At 43.4% G+C, this 18,955-nt stretch overlaps 1 protein-coding gene across 3 annotated transcripts in view; it reads left to right on the top strand.

Moving 5' to 3' along the window:
• The window catches only part of LMNTD1 (lamin tail domain containing 1), a 128,336-nt gene that overhangs the window by 18,434 nt on the left and 90,947 nt on the right, over positions 1-18,955 (top strand). For 2 of the 3 annotated variants that reach the window (XM_059726605.1, XM_059726604.1), the window contains exons 6-8: positions 4,730-4,916; positions 11,527-11,729; positions 13,504-13,676. In XM_059726605.1, the coding sequence (XP_059582588.1) occupies positions 4,730-4,916; positions 11,527-11,729; positions 13,504-13,676 (563 nt within the window). Of the gene's footprint in view, positions 1-4,729; positions 4,917-9,427; positions 9,548-11,526; positions 11,730-13,503; positions 13,677-18,955 lie in introns of all 3 variants that reach the window. The other variant, XM_059726606.1, reaches the window with a different exon arrangement.

The raw sequence follows: 18,955 nt of genomic DNA, 5'->3' as shown, positions 1-18,955 counted from the left end.
TAATGATCTTCCCCAAAATGAGAGGTTGAAAACAGGGAGATTGCTGACTCCCCAACCAGCTTCAAGAGACAGTTTCTTGAGTAGGGGCCAGACAACTGCACACTTAAGAATGACCAGCACCCTGCCCTCTCCAAGGGAGGCATTGACAACTCCCACCAACAGTGACCTCAGTCTACCTGGCTGACTTTTACAAGCCAGGAGAAACACAGGTCCAGTTCACAACTGGTTTTCCACATCACCCCAAGCACATCTTCTGTATCACTGGTGATAGCTATTGACACTGACCCATATAAAGTCAGACAAGATCAAGCTTCTCCAACGCCATCATTGAAACCATCCATGCTGGATACAGACAAATTTTTCTCCAACTTATGTGGTAATCACATTACAGCAGACTATAGAAGACTTGGCTTCTCGGCAGAGAGAACTCAGATTAACTGGACCATTCACCACCTGGACACAACTCCATTGGACAGCATTTGCAGATGCAATGTCAGTGGATAACAAAAGCTTCCCCAACCACTGCTGCACCACAGTCCTTTAATAACAATCTATGCTGCAGTTGACTGGCTTTGCCATAGGTCAAGAGTCATGTATGCTCTAACCTCCTACTTTCCTGCTTTAACTGCCTCAGATCCCCAGTTTACCAGGGGGATCTGTACTACCACCAGATTTGGACTGGATGCCTGGATTTCACTGTGTCTGTGGTCAGTTGATCTTACAACTTTCTATCAGCTCTACATTCTTTTGTTATTTTGGTGTATGTCATGTGAAAAATATTAAGATAGTATTTTAAGGTCATAAATAAAATTACATTATTAAATAATGAAATGCTGAAAGGTGGGAACTGAGATTTGTAATTGCAGTGACATTTTCAGGTCTTTGATGTACATTGAGAGCAATTTTATTGATGAATCAAAAGTGTTAGAGTATCATAGCAGTAATATGTTGATTCTTAGAAAGTGCTGTTATACTTGTGAATCCTGTCCTATTTCCTTGTTTTTTGCACATGAGCGACATTAAGTCTAACTCAGCTGTTATTTATGTATGAATATCTTGCTCAATGTAAGAAGAATAGATGGAAACCACTCTAAACATTGCAAATCATCAATATCCATTTTACAGCAGATATATCCTGCATACATTTATGAGGGATAGACTGAGCCAAATCCACATCTGAACAGTAGAGTATGTTAGATCAGAAGTGAGATCCAGAAATGTACCTTGCATGCCTCTAATATATATTTCTCAGTGTGCAAAACTTAGGCATGGCTCCATGAGGTTGATCAGAAAAAACAAAATTATGCTCCTAGGCTTACTCTATAGTCAGTGCCCTGTAAAGGGCAAATCAGAACCACCCAATGGTGAACATGGAGTCTTCCAGAACTAGACAGTAGGAAATGCTGAGTACAGGAATGTGTCTGAACTCCTGCTTCTGTCTAGAGCTTAGTCATTTCAATCTTGATCTCCTTGGTCTAGATGGATCTAATGGTGAATTACAGCATTCAAGGAGCTGCAATTTCTCCAGTTCCCTGTTTTAGTCATGCTGTATGTAAAATTTCTGAAAGTAGATGAATAACTGACCAGGGCTGACTCTTTATAATTCAGCTGGAGAGGAAAAATAATTGTGATTATGCCCACCTTTTGTATGATAGCCTAGTGGCTGCAGCATCACCTAGATGGTGTCAGACAAGGGTTTTAGGTCCTTCTCAGCCCAAAGACATCCAACCCTACATCTCTCACCTGCCAAGAGAGTGCCCTGCCCATCAGGCTTTAGGCTATACTATGTGGAGATGCTTTCCATCTTCTATGGAACCTGGGTCACCATGTAGCAAAGAGTGTAAGAGTCATGGGGCCAGGAGATCAAACACAGAACAGAATGAGGTTCTCTCTTATCTCATGACTGTCTAATGTAAAATGCCTAATCCATCTGGGAAACAGGAACCAGAAGGCATGTTTTTTTTCCCCTTGCCAGCTACAGAACTGAACTACCAGACTCCCTCTTGCCTGCTCTCCTTCAGGTCCAATAAATTCTGCATTCTTGGCTGCACAGTGGTTCAATTTTAAGCCCACAAGTGGGACAGAGGGTGACTTGACATGCATAGTATTATACAGTAGGGCTGTGCAAAGCTTCAGTCCCTGATTCAATTCGGTGGAGATTCGGCCCGATTTGGTGGCCAAATCTCTGAATCCAAATCAAATCAGAGGACACTTTAATCTCTCCAAATTGAATCGAAACCTTCCAAATCAATTTGGAGAGATTTGGCGATTTGGACATAGACACAGCTTTTAAATGTTTTTTCTACATACCTCTAGGTAGCAAGGGGCTCATGAATGCTGTGATGCTGGGGCACATGGAGTGTCCTACAGAAGTGCAGGGGGCTCCCCAGCACACTCAGCAGCAGACCCGGAAGTGGACCTGAAACACTTCCAGTGTCCAATCCACCTCTGGGCCCACCAGAAAGCATGCTGTCCCCACCCCCTGTGCCCCTCTGGCTCAGCAACTGGTGCCTCCTGCATCTGGGGGGGCACCCAGGGTTCCCCTGTGGCCAATCACTGAGCTGGGGGGGTGTGGAGGGCCCCCAGTGTGCTCCCCAGTGGACCCAGAAGGTAACTAGAAGTACTTCCAGTTCACTTCTGGGTTCGCCACCAAGCACGCAGGGGGCCCCTACTATTTGGAGTTGAAGTGTCTTATGGGACACTCCATCCACCCCAGCATTGCAGCATTCACGAGCCATGCCTGGTACCTTGAGGTATGTAGAAAAAAACCTTTAAAGCTGTGTCTATGTCTGGCTCGTTGATTCTCCAAATGAGCACTGGATCTTCAGATTAGGCTAAATCAAATTGGGGACAGTGATTCAAACCAACAAATCAAATCACTGCCCCCAATTTGGGTCGAATCCAAATTGAATAAAGCCCATTTTGCACACTCCTATTATACAGCCTGATGCTTAGAGCTACCCTTTGGAAGTGGGAGAAGATGGATCCCCTGCTGCTTTATCCATCACACTCCTAGAACAGTCTGACCATGGTCCCATTCCAGGTACCCTTTCCAAATCTCCTGTCCCCTTCAGTCCAGATTCAAGTCTTGCCTAGAAAGAAGTCTTATTCTAGCACCTACCCTGGCACCTCCTGTTTCCATCCAATGCCAGCTGGTGCCTCTGCTGTGTTCAATACGTCTGTATATTTTGCAGCTCCAGCCATTTCCAAGCCCTGAAGTTCATTTGTCCCTCTTGATTCTCCTGCCCATCTTCATATTTGTTCACTACCTGATTCAGACTCCTACAATTTTTCTCTTTTTTCTTCTTCATGTAAGCCCAACCTTCCTCTAGAAACAGGTTCCCTGTGCAGGAATAGGAGGAACTACTAGCAGAGCTTTTGTGTCACCAGTGGAATTTGGGCAGTGGGAGGCAAGGGACCTTTTAGGAAGACTTTGGACTATGTAACTTTTGTCCTTTATACCCCTAGGGTGTGTCTTCATGAGTGCATGTATGCATTTCCCTGGGGACAAATAGCACCAGCACATAGTTATGCCACTGCTACTTGTCCCTGGGGTATACCTGTGCATGAGCACTCTGGCATTCACCAAATTGCTCCAGGTTGGGTAGAGGAGGCTGGGGCCAGCACCTAGTCAGCCCCAGTAGCCTTTCCTGGGGCTCTGGGGGTCTCCCAGGGCTGCAGCAGCAGTAATCCAGGAGTGTGGAGTGGCTCTGTCTGTGCTGTAGGGCCAGCCTTGAGTACAAACGCAGATGTCCACAAATTAGTCTTATCGGTGAACAGAACAAGGCAAACAGAGCAAGGACAAAAACATTACACAGGCAGGCAACAAAGCCAAGACATAATAGGGCTAAACAACTAACTAAATCACAGTGGGTGTCACACGGAAAGTTGAATGATTCCACAGGCTCCATTCATAGTTTGTCTAGTAAAACCTGCAATGAGCATTACAGCACAGTGCTGTGTTTTTAAAAGCGCTCCCTTGACAGGTGAGTTGCTCAGGAGAGGAACAGGTTAGAGATAAATTTGTTTTCTAGGGCTTGCACAAGACTAAGTGTTCCTCTGCTCCCTCAAGGAGTCCCTGGGTTTACTGAAGATAAATAACATATCCTGGTTTGCTACAGTTCCAAAACAAAAGAGAGAGTGGGTTTTAATTGTTTTAACATGTTGTCTTTTGGAGTTAGTTAATAAAGATGGCCCTTCCTCCAGAAAGGAAAGAAGAAATGAAGGGCATCAGGAGAAAGAGAGCAAGCTAGCAAGATATATAACTGAACTCAATGACTGAGATTTTCCACCCTGAGAAGGGGATTTACTACCCAGCTCCCACTGATTTTAATGGCCAAATCCCTTTGTTGAGCGTAGAAATGTTGGGCTACATACATCCAGGAAAAACAAAAGCAAATAGCAATAGGGGTCCTCATTATGTTTTTCTTCCCCCACAAAGAACTGTTAAATTTCTAACAGCAATAGGAGCTGCATAAATCTGTCATATAATTACTCTTTTTTAATATTGTTAAATATTTCATTTGTTAATATTTAATTGATTTAACTTTAAATTAAACTAAGTTTATGAAAGGAAGAGAGCTCTATAAAATGCAAAATATGTTGTGTCAGTAGTCAGCATATGGTGTGATTACTATGCAAACCTGTGGGCAGATTTTTATAATTAAAGCTATGAATACATCACATGTGAAGTGCCTTTAAATCTTCGATTTGACCTTTATCATTTTAGCGCTCTTGGAAACTTAAGAATTGGTGATGTTCATCCTGGTGGTCATTTTGTGAAGATCCTTAACTCTTCCCCTGTTATAGAAGAGAGTATTGGGGATTATATCCTCCAGAAGAATGCCAATGGCCAAGCAGTAGCAGTGTTCAGATTCCCACCAAACATCAGAATGAGTGCCAACTCTACAGTAACAGTGAGTGTAGAATCTGAACTAACTCAGCCAAAATGTAACATGTATAATTCCACTGCCCCTTATCTACTGCAACATAAAGACTAGGACCAGATTTTTAACCTAATTGCATGAAGGCTGTGTGCCTACAAATCTCACTGAACAAAGAGAGCTGCTGGTGCCCATCATCTGTTTATTTAAGGGTCTAAATATGGACTAACAAGACTGAATTTAAGAATTCTGGCCTGATATGATAAGCTATTTCCTCTCAACCCATTTCTTGTCACTGCTATACATTTATATATTGTGGCTTAATTTTCAGAATTGAGGATGGGTCTGAACTGAAGCAAACAACAAGACTAGAAAGGAAAAATATGTTATGCCTTGTGAAAAAGGGAGCCAGGGGCTCCTGTTACTTGGAGAGAGGCTGCAGCAGAAAGGACCCCAAGCAGCTAAAGAGAGGTCAGCTGCAGGAGGGAAGGCAGCAAGGAAGCAACTGCAGCCTGGGTGCAGTAAACTGCCCATGAAGCTGGAAGAGTACACCTGCCACCAGTCAGGAGACCAGAGGAGGAGCTCAGGAGCTATAAAGCTTTTGCAGAGGGGTAGTGCAGCCCTGAACCCTGTGTGGAAGAGGGCTCCTGCCAGCACAGACAGGCAAGGGAGGGAATCTGCAGGCCAGAGCGGGTACCCCAGGGGCTCAGAGAGGCTTGGGGACTGGAGAAGAGGCTTCTGCAGCAGCCTGCATGTTTAAAGCATTGGGCTGACATTGGGGTTTTTTTGTTTGGGTAGAGGGGGGGGGGATTTGCTTGTTTGACTGGAGGATGAGGTAGTGGTTGGAGGGGAGGATGGGAGGCCACACACGGGTGCCTGGGAGATGCTTCAGATTCTGAGTTCTGACAGCAGGATTGGGGCAGGCCCAAGCTGAAAGAGTCAAGGGCTGAAAGGCTTCCTGAGAGAAGGGCTAAGGGCTAAGGCCCCCAAACAAAGTGAAGTGGACCAAGGGCCAGACCAGGCTGAGACTCGGAAGCCAGGCCAGAGAAAGTGGGCTTAAGCTGACAGTCTACAAGAAGAGAAACCAGCAAGCTAAAGCCAAGAGGGTTCCAACCCATACAAGATGGTGCGTGGATCAAAGGCCACAAATAGTTCATAAGGTGACTGGTGCCCTAGGGCACTAATAAGGCTACGAGAGCCACAACTGAGTCTCCCAGGAACAAAGTGGACTGGGTTCACTCTGGGACCCTGGGGGGCAGCTTCCCTTTCACACTAAGAACAATTAGATCAAGGCATGGCAGGTGAGAAAGAAGGGAGATTACCCTGAGGAGCTGGAGTGGAGGGCAAGAATCGAGGGGCCACCATGACCAGGCCAGGACCCCACTACACCTAGCTTTGATAAAGCCTTGAGATGTTTTATCATGTATCCAGTGGTGCCAAAATTGTGTTCCTGTCTATAGTTACAGGTATAACCCAAAGATATATCCAAGATAGGGCTTGAATTAGAAAATAAAAAGTCATAGTAATACTCTTCCAATCTCTATCCAACCCCTGCTGTGGTCTAGTGGAGAGAGCACTGTACTGGCACTTGAGAAAACTGTGTTCCAGTGCTGGCTTTGTCACTAGTCTGCTGGGTCACCCTAGCCAACACATTTCACCCTTCAGTTTTCTGCTCTGTAAAATAAAGGTAATGGCCTCCACAGAGTATGACTTTTGATCTCCTGAGGAATTGTGGGTGTTATCTGAGGTGCCATTGGCAGTCCATTTTGCTGGTATTCAGGAGATACTCATACAGGTTCTGCATTTTAGCCTTGGCTTCCTGTCAGTGGCCTTCAGATACACCCTTAGGTTGGCTGATTTAAGGCATAGGTACTGTGACAGCAGCTACAGCAGCTGGCTAACTTGCCCCCTCCTCCTTTCTTGCTCCTCTGATCCACCATCCTCTCTCTCGCCTGCCAGGTCTTGGTGGAATCAAATGGGAAGCATCCAGAGCTTTGAAGTGGGGTGGGAAGGATTCCTTTGGGCCACTTGGCTTCCCCCTTTCACACTTCTCCTGGCCCAGACCTTCTCAGTTGGGTCCTGATTTGCTCTAGCTGCTCTTTTTAACTCTGGGCCTACTCAGTCTGGCCTTGGCTCTCTGTTAGCAGCAGCGAGGCTTGGGAATTAAGCTGCACAGCAGGGCTCTGGCCCTCTGGGTTACCGCACCTAAAACAGGTTAAATCCTGTCTTTCTCTTTCAGTGTATGAGTCTTCACCTTCAAGGGGTGAAAACCCATAGGACACTTTAGGGCACGTGCAAAGTGACCTCCACCTCCCCTCACAGTCACTTCCGATTCCAGGTGTCCAGTAACAAACCAAAAGCAAAATCCTAATTGAAAGTTCTTCCCCTGCTTTGGGCTAATAGATACAGTCTTTATTTTCAGCTTCATCCCCTGGGCCCACTGCCTAAACCACACAGAAACAAAAAGAAAAAACTGCAACAAAACTCACTCCCTCATTTAGGCATTTGGGCTGTCTCTCCCTCCAATCCTGCCCTCTCCATGATCAAGGCTCCACTATCCTTCCAGCCTGAATGCAAGTCTGTTTTCCCCTGGAACCTTGTCCCTTCCAGCCAGCCTGGCCTATTAGCTGGCCTGAGCACAGGGGCTGCTTATTAGTCCCAGCTCTGCCAGGTGCCTTAGCCCAAGCCACAAAAACCCTTCTCTCATGATTCTGCTGGCTTTGTAGCCATCCCCCAGTAACAGAAAATTATAGTATATACTGGCACCTCCCTCTATTATAGTATGTACATAGGATCTTAGCTCTCAGAGTCCTATGACCATGCTGGAAGATTTCATTAAAAGAAGCTTTATTTTAAAATTTTGCATATTTCTACTTTCCAGGGTTTCAAAGAAAGATTTGAACATGTGAACTGAGTACAGGGGCATAGAGAGATTTTCACAGAGATGGGGCAAAATCTTGAGGCAGCACCACTCTGCATGTGCAAGGAGCATACCCTGTCCAAGTTGGATCTTTGCTAGGGTGGGGGCATTTGGCAGGTGGAGGTCTGCCACTGGGGGGAAGCAGATATTCTTCAGGACAATTACCTCCCCTCCCCAAGCTATAGCTACACTCCCAACCAAGTATAACGAACTGTGATCAAAGTATAGTGGAAACCTCAGTTCAAACCAGGGAAGATGCCACCTGGCCCTAGACCCCTCAGAGTAAGCTTAGACCTTGTTGCACTGGGCACAGGGGTACTAGCTGGCTGGTTGGGTGCAGGGCTTGGATGCTTTTTAGGGTTCTGTGAGATCATCTTGGTTGGGTTTAGATGCTCCCCTGGGCTCCTTCCCTCTCCTCTGGCACTTTAGGGGATTGTTTTGCATATACTTTGATCAGCAGTGCAATAGTTTAACCCTGCTGGCATTTACTTTATCACTAGGTGTCTGAATTAAACACCCTCTTGAAGTGAACACACAAGGTCATATTGCTTAGAGCTATTGGTTTACTCTCTCTTGCTGCATTTGCTTGTAGTGATTTCATGCTTATAAGATTATCTTTTTTTGCCCATAACGTTATTTATTTAAATGGAAGGTGAGATTCTGGGGAATCAGATGGCCACCTTGGAAAAAAAAAAGAAAGTCCCAGTTCATCAATCCAGCTCAACAAAACTCAGTTTGAGCCCTGATCTGAGAACAGCACAAATGCACATTATCATATATCCAGAAGTGCCACAAATCACTGATATGCAATGGCATATATGTAATAGAGTCACAAAAGCACTTTGGCATGCTGCCATCTAGCAAGCACTCTATAAAGAGAGAAAGCATAAGTATCTTTTCAAGATACTTCTACTGTAAATTAAAGAAAGATTGCTTTTCCTTCTAGGAAATGGTTAAAGGCATTGTCCTGCAGGTATGGAAATACAAAATGCTTTAGAAGTGGTGTTTGTAAAAGTGCGTTATAGTGGTCTGATGTCAGGAGAATGTTTCCATAATGGCTCTTTTTGCTGCTTTGATTTTAGTAAAGGTCAAAATGGCTGTAGTAATTTTGCTGTGTTTGCACAGCACACTGGTTAAGATCCTCTGTGTAAAACAAAAGCATGAAAAAATTGCCACTGCTCAATGAAAATAGTTTTCTCTTGCATACAGCAACTCTAGAAACAATTGTAAACTGGGATTTTAAAGGTGATATTATACATCTATGGAAATACCCTGAATAAATTAATAAGAACCACCCATTGTTAATCAGTTGCTTAACAAGATCGGCCAACCATGCTACTGGCCCCCTACCATGAGTGCCTGAAAAATAGACACCCCCCCGCCCCCCCCCATTGACCTCTGTTAATCCATTACAGCAGGGCATGATGATGATACGCTGTTGCTACAGGTCCCCAAATATGTTCCCTTCCATTTTATTTCAGCTCTCTCATGTAAATGAGAAACTGTTACCAACACTGCAAAGCCTGGTGAAAAGAAAACCAGCTCATTCTCAGTACATTTACCACTCACTGAACACCTATGGACTGCCTTCCCTGTACCCAATTACTACTTTTTATCATTACAGGTATGGGCAGTAGATGCCAATGTGCTTCATAAGCCTCCATCAGATTTTTTCTGGAAGGAGCAAAATCGATTAAGGACGGACTTAGATTGTACCACCATCCTTTGTGAACCAAGTGGCCAAGTGAGCTTTATTTTTTTAGCATAATTAATAACACAGATCATTTCTCTTGGTCTCTGAGGTTAGCAGAAGCTAACTCCATTTCTTCTGAAAAGCATGACTTTACATAATAGTAATTGAGAAGAGCTGAAGTGACATATCATGTTTTGGCAAATAAAAGAATAGTGCAGAAGGGCAGGTGTGCTGGAGTGTGAGCTCCTGAAACAACAAACCAAAAGTTCTGGGCTCACGAATTTTGTGGCACGGAGCAAATGGCACTGGAGGAAAACTTTTTTGCGGTTGCCTACTTTGGATCCTTTAAAACCCTGGAGCTGACTTTATAGGACTAGGTCCTATTAAATTTGCTGGATTCAGTCAGAGGCTTAAACAAGTGCTTGAAGGGCCTAGCTGGATTGAAGCTGCAGTGCTCAGTGGTTTGCAGGATCATGCCCATGACTGAAAAACTCAAAACACAACATACTTAACTTTTAGGCCTCTGTGACCCTTGCATGTCTTGGCAAGCTAATTTTGAGCTCTGGAGGACTAAATGGATGGGATAGTTGAGAAAGACTTTGGGGTACAGAATGTTATACTTGGTTAGATCAGTGGTCCATCTAGCCAGTATCCTGTCTCCAACAGTGGCAGGAGTGGATGGTATAGAGGGAGAGAATTGAACTGGGTGTATCTAGTGCAGGAGTGGGCAATTATTTTGGGTGGAGGGCCACTTACTAAGTTTTGGCAAGCCATCGAGGGCCACATGACAGGCAGCCAGGGGCAGATAAATATTAATTTTCTAAATTTTTAGGGGCCCCGTGGGCCAGATACAATGGCCTGGCGGGCCGCATCCGGCCCCCGGGCCGCATTTTGCCCATCCCTGATCTACTGTGATCTATTCCTTATGCAATACCTACCCTGGCATCCACCATTATTGGTTTAGAATTGCCATAAAAAACATCACCAACAGTTGTGTTCAATAGCTGGTCCCTTTTCCAACCTGGCTAAGCCTCTACCACCACCTGTGGCAATCAATTCCACAAGTTAACTATGCATTGTATAAAAAAGTATTTTCTCTTGTTAGTTTTAAACTTGTCACCTACTGATTTCAGTGGGTGCCCCCTAGTTCTAGTATTCTGGGACTTGGTAAACAACAGCTCTTTGTTCACTTGGTCTACACCCTTCATGATTTTAGAGTCATCTATCGTATCCCTCCTCAGCTTACTCCTTTTAAACTGCAGAGTCCTAGACTTTTTAGTCTTTCCTTGTATGGCAACAGCTCCATGATCCTGATCATTTTCACTGCCTTCTCTTTGCCTTTTTGAATTCTACTATATCCTTTTGAAATTGGGAATCAGAACTGCACACAGTATTCAAGATGTGAGTGCACTATGGATTTACATAATAGTGTGAGGATGTTCTCCATTTTGTTAGTGATGCCCAATGTTTTAGATGCTTTTTTGGTTGCCACTGCCCATTGAGCTGACATATTTAGAGATCTACAATGACTCCAAGTTCTCTTTCCTGAATCGTAACACCTAGTTCAAAACCCAGCATTGTGTATATATAGTTGAGGTTATTTCCCCCCCATCCCATGTCATTCAATCCTTGAGCATCCAGTAGTCCTTACCAGAAAAACTGTCAATTGCAAGGGCTTTTTGTGGGACAGACCTTTGTCCACTTATTAATGAGATAATGCCTGAAGTCATTTCAACCATGATGTTGGCCATTTTTTATTGAGCCATTAGTAAATGCTGATTTAGTTTAAATCAAGCAGCAAAATATCAAAGCTATTACATGATGAATCCAACCTATAATTTTAAAAACAAATTATAAAAGCAAACGCAATGTCTGCAGCTTGGTGCACAGTGCTATTATTTTGACGATAATTTACCACTTGTTCAAAAATACTTCAGGACACTGATCCCCAAGTCCCCATACTGATCACTAGAAACAGTTATTTTGATGAGGAAATGCAGTAACCAAATGAGCTATACTTTTTTCTTTAGGCTGTTGCCTGGTGCACTCCTATGTACTGGAACAGAAAGCTGAGATGGAAGGGGCAAGAAGACAGTGAACACCTGAAGAATAACACAAAACCAACCAAACTAATAAAACAACAAAGAAAATCAGAATTGAGACTATCTGATATAGAACAGGAAGAAGCTGTCCAAGGCCAACCAAAAGAAAAAGGACCAATTTTCATTAAAAGGTGGGCACCCCACCTTTGACTACACTCTTTTATTACAGCACTATTTCTTCCTGGCTGTGTAAGTGGCAATTTTTAAATGAGTGTCTTACAAAGAAGGTTTCCCATACCAGGAGTTGGGAGAAATAGTTGAAAAAAAAGAAAGAAATTACCTAAACCTTCAGAGAGAATATTTTTTTAGGTTCCATGCAAGAGAATCCTCAAATCAGGCAGGATTTAATAATGAAGTCATGGAATTTTACAAGAAAGCCTGATTTTATCATTATTTGTTATGCATTTCCAAAAGTGCATATCCAAAAGTGCAACGGTAACATCCAGATATAAATGACACAATTCCAAACTCAAAGATTTTACAATGTGAAGGTTCTGATGTTCACAGAACTTTCACTATATCAATTAATTAAAAAGATTAGCCTAAAACTCATTAGGTAAGTCTACACTGCTCAATGACAGCTCCAGACCAAGATATTTATTGGAGTGTACATGACAAGACACTAAGGCTAGGGACAGACATTACACATAAACCAATATAAGTGATCAAAAACCAGTTCAAATCTGTAACACAACAGAAGTTCAGTGCACATGAACCACTTTCAAAATGGCTGAAACCGTTGTAAGGTAAACCTGAATGGATATAATATCAGACTTAACAGATTTAGGTTAAATCAGTTTATTGAACTTCTGTCCCAGATGCTCTCCAGATTAAAGTTAACTCAGAGTCCCCCAACATCCCAAGATGCTTTGCATCTTCTCTGCAAACCTCCCATTACAGGGTGGGTGTGCTAGCCTTGGCCCAAGCTGTTTGCTTCAGCTGAGCAGAGAAGCATACTCTAATATGCCACAGCTTCTGGCCAGTGGCTGTATTTCCAGAACCAAAAGTGAATGGCTATTCACTTGCTTATTGGTTCAATCTACACAGTTTAGACTAACCTGAAAATATTGAATCAATTCAGCCTCAGACTTTTTGACTATTTGTACCTAGCCTAAGATAACTATGCTGCTTGTGATTAGAAAGTTAGCTTGCATGGTCTGAGTGCAGTATGTTTCAGTACAGCACTGCCTAGAGCTATAATTAAGTGGTACAGATATACCCAGGGTGCTCTGATGCCCAGGCCACTGGACTTTGTTCACTTTTGGATATATTTTGAAGTGGAACAGCAGCCTTAGCAATTTTTCTTCCATGGTCTCTCCAGAGTTTTGGTTATTGGTGTTCCTGAAGCAAGTTCACTGAGGAATGACAACACATGCAAAGGAGGTGAAATGTTTTGAAATTCAGGGCATATCAGTTGCATTCGTTCTACTGCATGTGTCCTAATGACAGAAATCTGTTTGCATGATTTGGCCAACGTGGACAGATTTTCACAAGGATGGCCTAAGAGCTATTTCCTCAGAATAATTCCCTTGCTAACTTGCAACTTCCTACTAGAGACAATTCAAAAACATTGGCTAATCTACCTTCACTAGCCTTTTTCTTGGAAGTGATTGGGTTGGTTTTGCTCAGACTTCCCAGAGTACATTCTATCTGAGGTAGATTCAACCTGAGGCAGAAAGGTTACATATAAAACTTCAGTGTAAATGGTCAATGTTTGGTAAAATTATAGATCAGCAGTCAGCAACCTCCTCAGATCGCAGGCTGAAATGACTCAGTTCAGGTCAGAGGCAGGTAACTCTACCATTGCTTTTCCTTACCATAGCATGGGGAAAGCTCCGGCTGCCAATGCGTCTCCCCACTGAAACACAATATGCATAACACCTTCATTTGTTTTTCTGCTTACAGAGAAAAAAAGGCCCCAGCAACCCTTGTCCCAACACAGAATTCTTGGTGCCAAAGTCCAAACTCTTCTACCCACCCTCACTTCTCCCTGGTTAGACCATTAACCATGGGCAATGATGGCAGCAGTCTGTGCAGACAGTCCAGGTGTCAGTCAGCAAAACCTGACCCAGCACCAGGTGAGTTGAAGAACAATTAATTACACTGGCAGGCAAAGACATTTTTTTCCCTGCTAGGGGAACATTTAGCAAAATTTCTGAGAGATATTTCAGAAGGACTTCACGTATACTATGTGTATGTGACCCAGTAGTGTAACAAAGCAGGATAGCAGGATACAAACCACAGGCACGGATCCTCAGGGAGTGCAAAGGTAGCAGCAGCTGCACCACCAGCAGTGCAACCACTGACACTGATCCACATGTGGTTGCTATCTAGGGCACTCAAGCATCCAGTTATGCCTCTGTGATCACTTGCATTACAGACTTATCTGCCACAAGGGCATTTGGGAAAGAAGTGTTGTCTTTCTGTTTTGCTGCTTTTTTTTTTTTTAATCAGAAAATGTTGCTGTGTACCATTTGCTATTAGGATTGACTGTTTTTAGGAAGTAAAAAAGTACAATGACTTAGAGTGAGTGCACAAAAAGACCCTTCTACTAATGATGAATGATTAATTAGGCACTGGTGAGAATCCTGTGTTTAATTGTGGTTCTTCATCTCCAGAGAGCTATTGACAACCTGAAAGAATTCAGAGGGGAGTGACAGTGTAATTAAAAGTCTGAAGAGACTGACATATCAGGAAAGATTTAAAAGGATTAAGTGTGTGTTTGACAACTAAGGTGACTGTCAAATGTTTGGAAAGATTCAAATGCCAAGGAAAGAAATTGTCTGACAAAGGCTCAAAAACTATAACTATGAAGAATCAGATCAACCTGAGTGCAGGAAGACCTGGAATTAATTTTCTTAATATAGTCTTTCAATGGTAATAGTAAAAGTGTGATCTCTTATTTTCAAAACCACCTTTGGAAGTTGTTTTAGTAAATCTTTTTCAATATCTAATAATTTAATCCTACAAGGAATTGAGCATGCTGGGCTTGATCCAGAAAAGTATCTGCTTATATGCTTAATTTTTTAACATATGAATTATCCCATCATAGACATGGACTTAAAATTAATCACATGTTTATACTAGATCAAGGCTTGGTAGCTCAAAACGTTTCAGGATAGAGCTCTGATTCCAAGGTATACCTGAAGTCATCCTAATTCCGTGATCATAAAAGGGAATGTAGAGATGAATAGAGATAGAGAATATAGCACAAAATACAGCAGGTCTAACCCAAATTTATCTGGCTGCAGCTTACTAAGATGTCCAATTACAATCCTGCAGACTTGTTCTGAGCCTCTTTGAAACCAGCATTCCACTTATTTGGGCTGCATGTTCTCCATGACCTGCTTTTTGCTCTCAGACCCTTATTGTCGGTTACTGCTAGGTCCGTTACTACTACTAGTATTGTTGTTGTTGTTAGTTGCTCAGAGGCCCCTTTCTACTGTGCTTTACAGTCATAAAGGTGGATTTGCCCACTTCCCCATGGTGTTAACCATTAGGGGTTTGCGAAGCTTCAGTCCCTGACTTGATTTGGCAGAGATTTGGCCTGATTTAGTGGCCAAATCTCTGAATCTGAAATGAATCAGGAGACCCTTGAATCTCTCCAAGTCAAATCAGAACCCTCTGAATTGATTCGGAGATATTTGGAAAGATTCAGCAATTTGGACATACACAGCTTTAAATGTTTTTTTCTACATACCACAAGCTAGCAGGCAGCTCCTGAATGCTGCAATGCTGGGGTGCATGGAGCATCCCACAGGAGCATGGGGGGTCCACTTCTGGGTCCACTGGGGAGCGTGTCGGGGGGCCCCCCCACATTCTCCTGGCTCGGTGGCTGGTGCCTCCAGGGTCTGGGGGAGCACCCAGGGTCCTGCCACAGTCAATTGCCAAGCTGAGGGGATACGGGGGGGCTGCATGCTCCACGGTGGACCTGAAAGTGGACTCGAAGTACTTCTGGGTTTGCTACCGAGCACGTGCCCCTCCCCCCCCACACACACACTCCTGTGGGACATTCCATCTGCCTCAGAATTGCAGTATTCATAAGCCACACTTGGTATCTCAAGGTATGGAGAAAAGACATTTAAAGCTGTGTGCCCGCCTGGCCTTGAGGCTCACCTTAGCATGTGCGCCCAGTGTTGGGCATTGTGTGGGGTCTTGTAACCTCTGGAGGGGTCCTCAATCACCCCAGGGAAAGCCCAGAAACTTTCCTGCCATGACTTTGATCGAACCTTCAGTGGTGGGTTCCCCTTCTGAGGACTCTCCCAGGTAGGTCACGCCTCCTGACAGGTATCTGTGGGTTTCCACCTCCCCTACACCCCTTCCATACGCCAGCCTCCAGGACAAGTCAGTTAGTCTTTGCATGGCTTGCCTTCCAGTTGCACCAGTCCTAGCTCTTCATGTTGCCTGTGCAGCTGGTTCACCCTGGCTTCCCGGTGTTTCTTCACAGCCAGCCGGCTGCCTGCCATGGGTCTAAGGCTGCTCCTGTCTCCCGGAGCACTACCCATGCCCCGGCCACAGCAAAAGGAAAAGAAAACCCGAAAGAATGACAATGGAGAAGACAAAAAAAAGAAACACAAAAAACTGAGGGAATAGGCAAGCAACCCTTCCTCCCTCAAAGCCCCTGTGCCTGTGGCTCAAGCCATCCTTTGACATTGCTTTGGGTCCTCCCTCCTGTCGAAGACCTCTTTTCCTTCCCTTACGCCAGCTCTTTGGCTGCACACTGGTGCTCCCTGCGCTCAGCATGGAGAGTGCCTTCCTTGCCGGCTGTCTCCCCCGCTCTTCCTGCTTCTCTGCCGGTGCTGGGTTTTATTTTGGATGTGTGGCATTCTATGATGACATCAGCCGCCCATGCCAGCTGCAGCTGGAAATAAGCATGGCTTAAAAACTGTGTGGGTGGCTCTTCCCAGCGCAGCTTGTCCCACTCTTCCTGGCCTGAAACTGGTAAGTTTACCCTGGTTTCAGGGCTTTCTTTGTGGGAGCGGGTCACCCTCATCCCCTATCCTACTGTGAGGGGGCCCCCTGTCCTACCGGTCCCGGTGACCATCTCCCTTTAACTGTGTTAAAGCTGTGACGCCTGATTCTCCAAATCAGCATCAAATCTTCAGATTTGGATTCAGCTGAATCGAATTGGGGAAAGTGATCCAAATCAACAAACTGAATCACTGTCCCCAATTTAGGCCAAATCCAAATCTAATATGGCCCATTTCACACACCCCTATTAACCATCTGGCTGGGTTCTAGAGGTACTACTAGAGTAATTGGAATCTACCCCATTTGCACAGTTCCTTTGAAGCCCTCAAAGCCAACCAGCACTCAGGAGACAACATTCTCAGCAGAGATATTCCAAAGGGAGATTTCATTACAGACTATCAGCCATCCTAGATCAAGAGAGCCAACATCCTCTGTTATCAAGAAAGCTGGTAGTGCGTGTCTAGATGGAGAGATGAATCAAGGCATCTGATGATCCAGGCCAGTGTTTCTCAGCCAGGGTTCCATGAAATTTTTAAATGTGCCATTTTAGCACCGTTAGGTGTGCAAACACCTACACATAATTCACAGGATAAATCCAGAGATTTCAAATAGAAATCCATAGTTTCAAAAAAGAGTTAAGTGCCCTGTTGTGGTGGTTCTGAATTCTTTGTAACAGAAGAATTGCTCAATTATTTTTCCTTATTCAAGAAACAAGTGAAAGCTAAAAGCTGACATTTTCCGAGGGGTGCCTAAGAGGTTGAAAACCACTGGTCTGGGCACATCTCAATGTGAGGTCCACTCCAAGTAGAATGACAGGGAATAGGGAACCTCTTCTTTTCCCCACCCAGAGAACAAGGGGCAGCAGTCTAGGGCTTACTTGTCCCTCTTAAGGAGTGAAAACAGGGCACCCTTAACTTGGGAGGCAGAAGGTAAGAGTCTCCCAAACTACTTATCTTAGTGGCGAAAGGCTGTCTGCTTCAGTAGGAGGGACAGGACATCTTTGCTTTTCTCTCCCCATGCCAAATTCATCCCAACAGAAGATTCAGGGTAAGGTCCTCCAAACAACAGGTCTTGAAATTAAAATCTCATTGAAAAACATAACATACCTCACCTTTGAATTATTGTTCTAGTCTGCTTGAAGACTCAGGCAGACATTGCTACTGGGATAGTAGTTGGCTTAAATTTCTAAGCTTCTCCCCCTCCCCCTTACAACCATGAGGGACTGAAGTAATTAAATTTTATTTTATTTTTTAAATTGAAAACTGAGATTCTAATGTAATCACAAACCGAGCCTGGGCTCTAGTCCCATGAAGATAGTCCCTTATGCCTTTATCCAGTACTTTCAGAGTGTGGAAATTCTGAGTATGTGTTTCAAAGCAAGCTGGTCCAACTCCCCCCAGTCTTCACATATCTGACTTCCTGAAGCTTTTATTTTCTTATCCACTGGGATCATTGGAGAAAAGAACAGTGCTTTGTTTACTTAGAGTTCCTTTGCAATTGTTTATAACAATGAATTATGAAATTATTCCTTTGTATACTGACAGGCAAGATGATTATACTGAAGATCTCAAATTAAAAATTAAATATAAGAGCCATAGCTAGTCTTTCCTCTGATAAATATTCTTGAGATACATATTGCTGCAGGAGTATTTCTAGAAACGAATAGGAAAATGTAAGAATAATTCTTATTTTATTACAAAAAAATTGCATTACTAACTAATCATTTTGAAATACAGAGCTAGCTGGTTATTTTTTTTCACATTATAAAATTATTAAGCAGCAAACTTATAAACTGTACATTGTGTAACTGAAAGCCACAATTGCATGAGTAACTAGTTTCATGATGCTTCACAGTTCAGGAGAGCAATCCTGTGCAGAAAAGGCACAGAGGAATCATGTAAACACAGGCCTAATGAGAGTTTTATAGGAATCAGTGCCACTAACTTTTCATTTGTTTTTCCCTCTGCAGAATTTTTTAATCAATGTGTCTTTTATATATTGGCTTCATATTTAATATATATAAATTGTCTCAGTATTCTCTCCAAAGGTGATGGGTCCACATCTTTGAGTCAAAGAAACGAATGATTTCACAGGCCTTTTGTGTTTCTTCCAGAATAGTTAATTTTATTGTACCAAACTAGTTCAGTTCTAAGGACCTAGATAAACTTCACATACTATACTGTCTTGTGTTCTTTGATTATTCTTTTAGAAATTAGATTTACTAATTTTATGTTGTGTCAGTGCTGTTTCTAATATAGGCAATAAACAATATTTCAGTTTTAAGGAAAAAAAACTTGAATGATCTTAGCTATGGCATATTTTCCTTCCATCTCACTACTCTTACCCCTTACATAGCTGCTCTGTCCTTTTTGTCACAGTGATATTA

Source organism: Alligator mississippiensis, chromosome 4 (genome assembly GCF_030867095.1).
Source record: "Alligator mississippiensis isolate rAllMis1 chromosome 4, rAllMis1, whole genome shotgun sequence".
In the NCBI taxonomy this organism is placed as follows: domain Eukaryota; kingdom Metazoa; phylum Chordata; order Crocodylia; family Alligatoridae; genus Alligator; species Alligator mississippiensis.
Note: the sequence above shows the minus strand (reverse complement) of the source record. Positions and strands in the feature narration are given on the sequence as shown.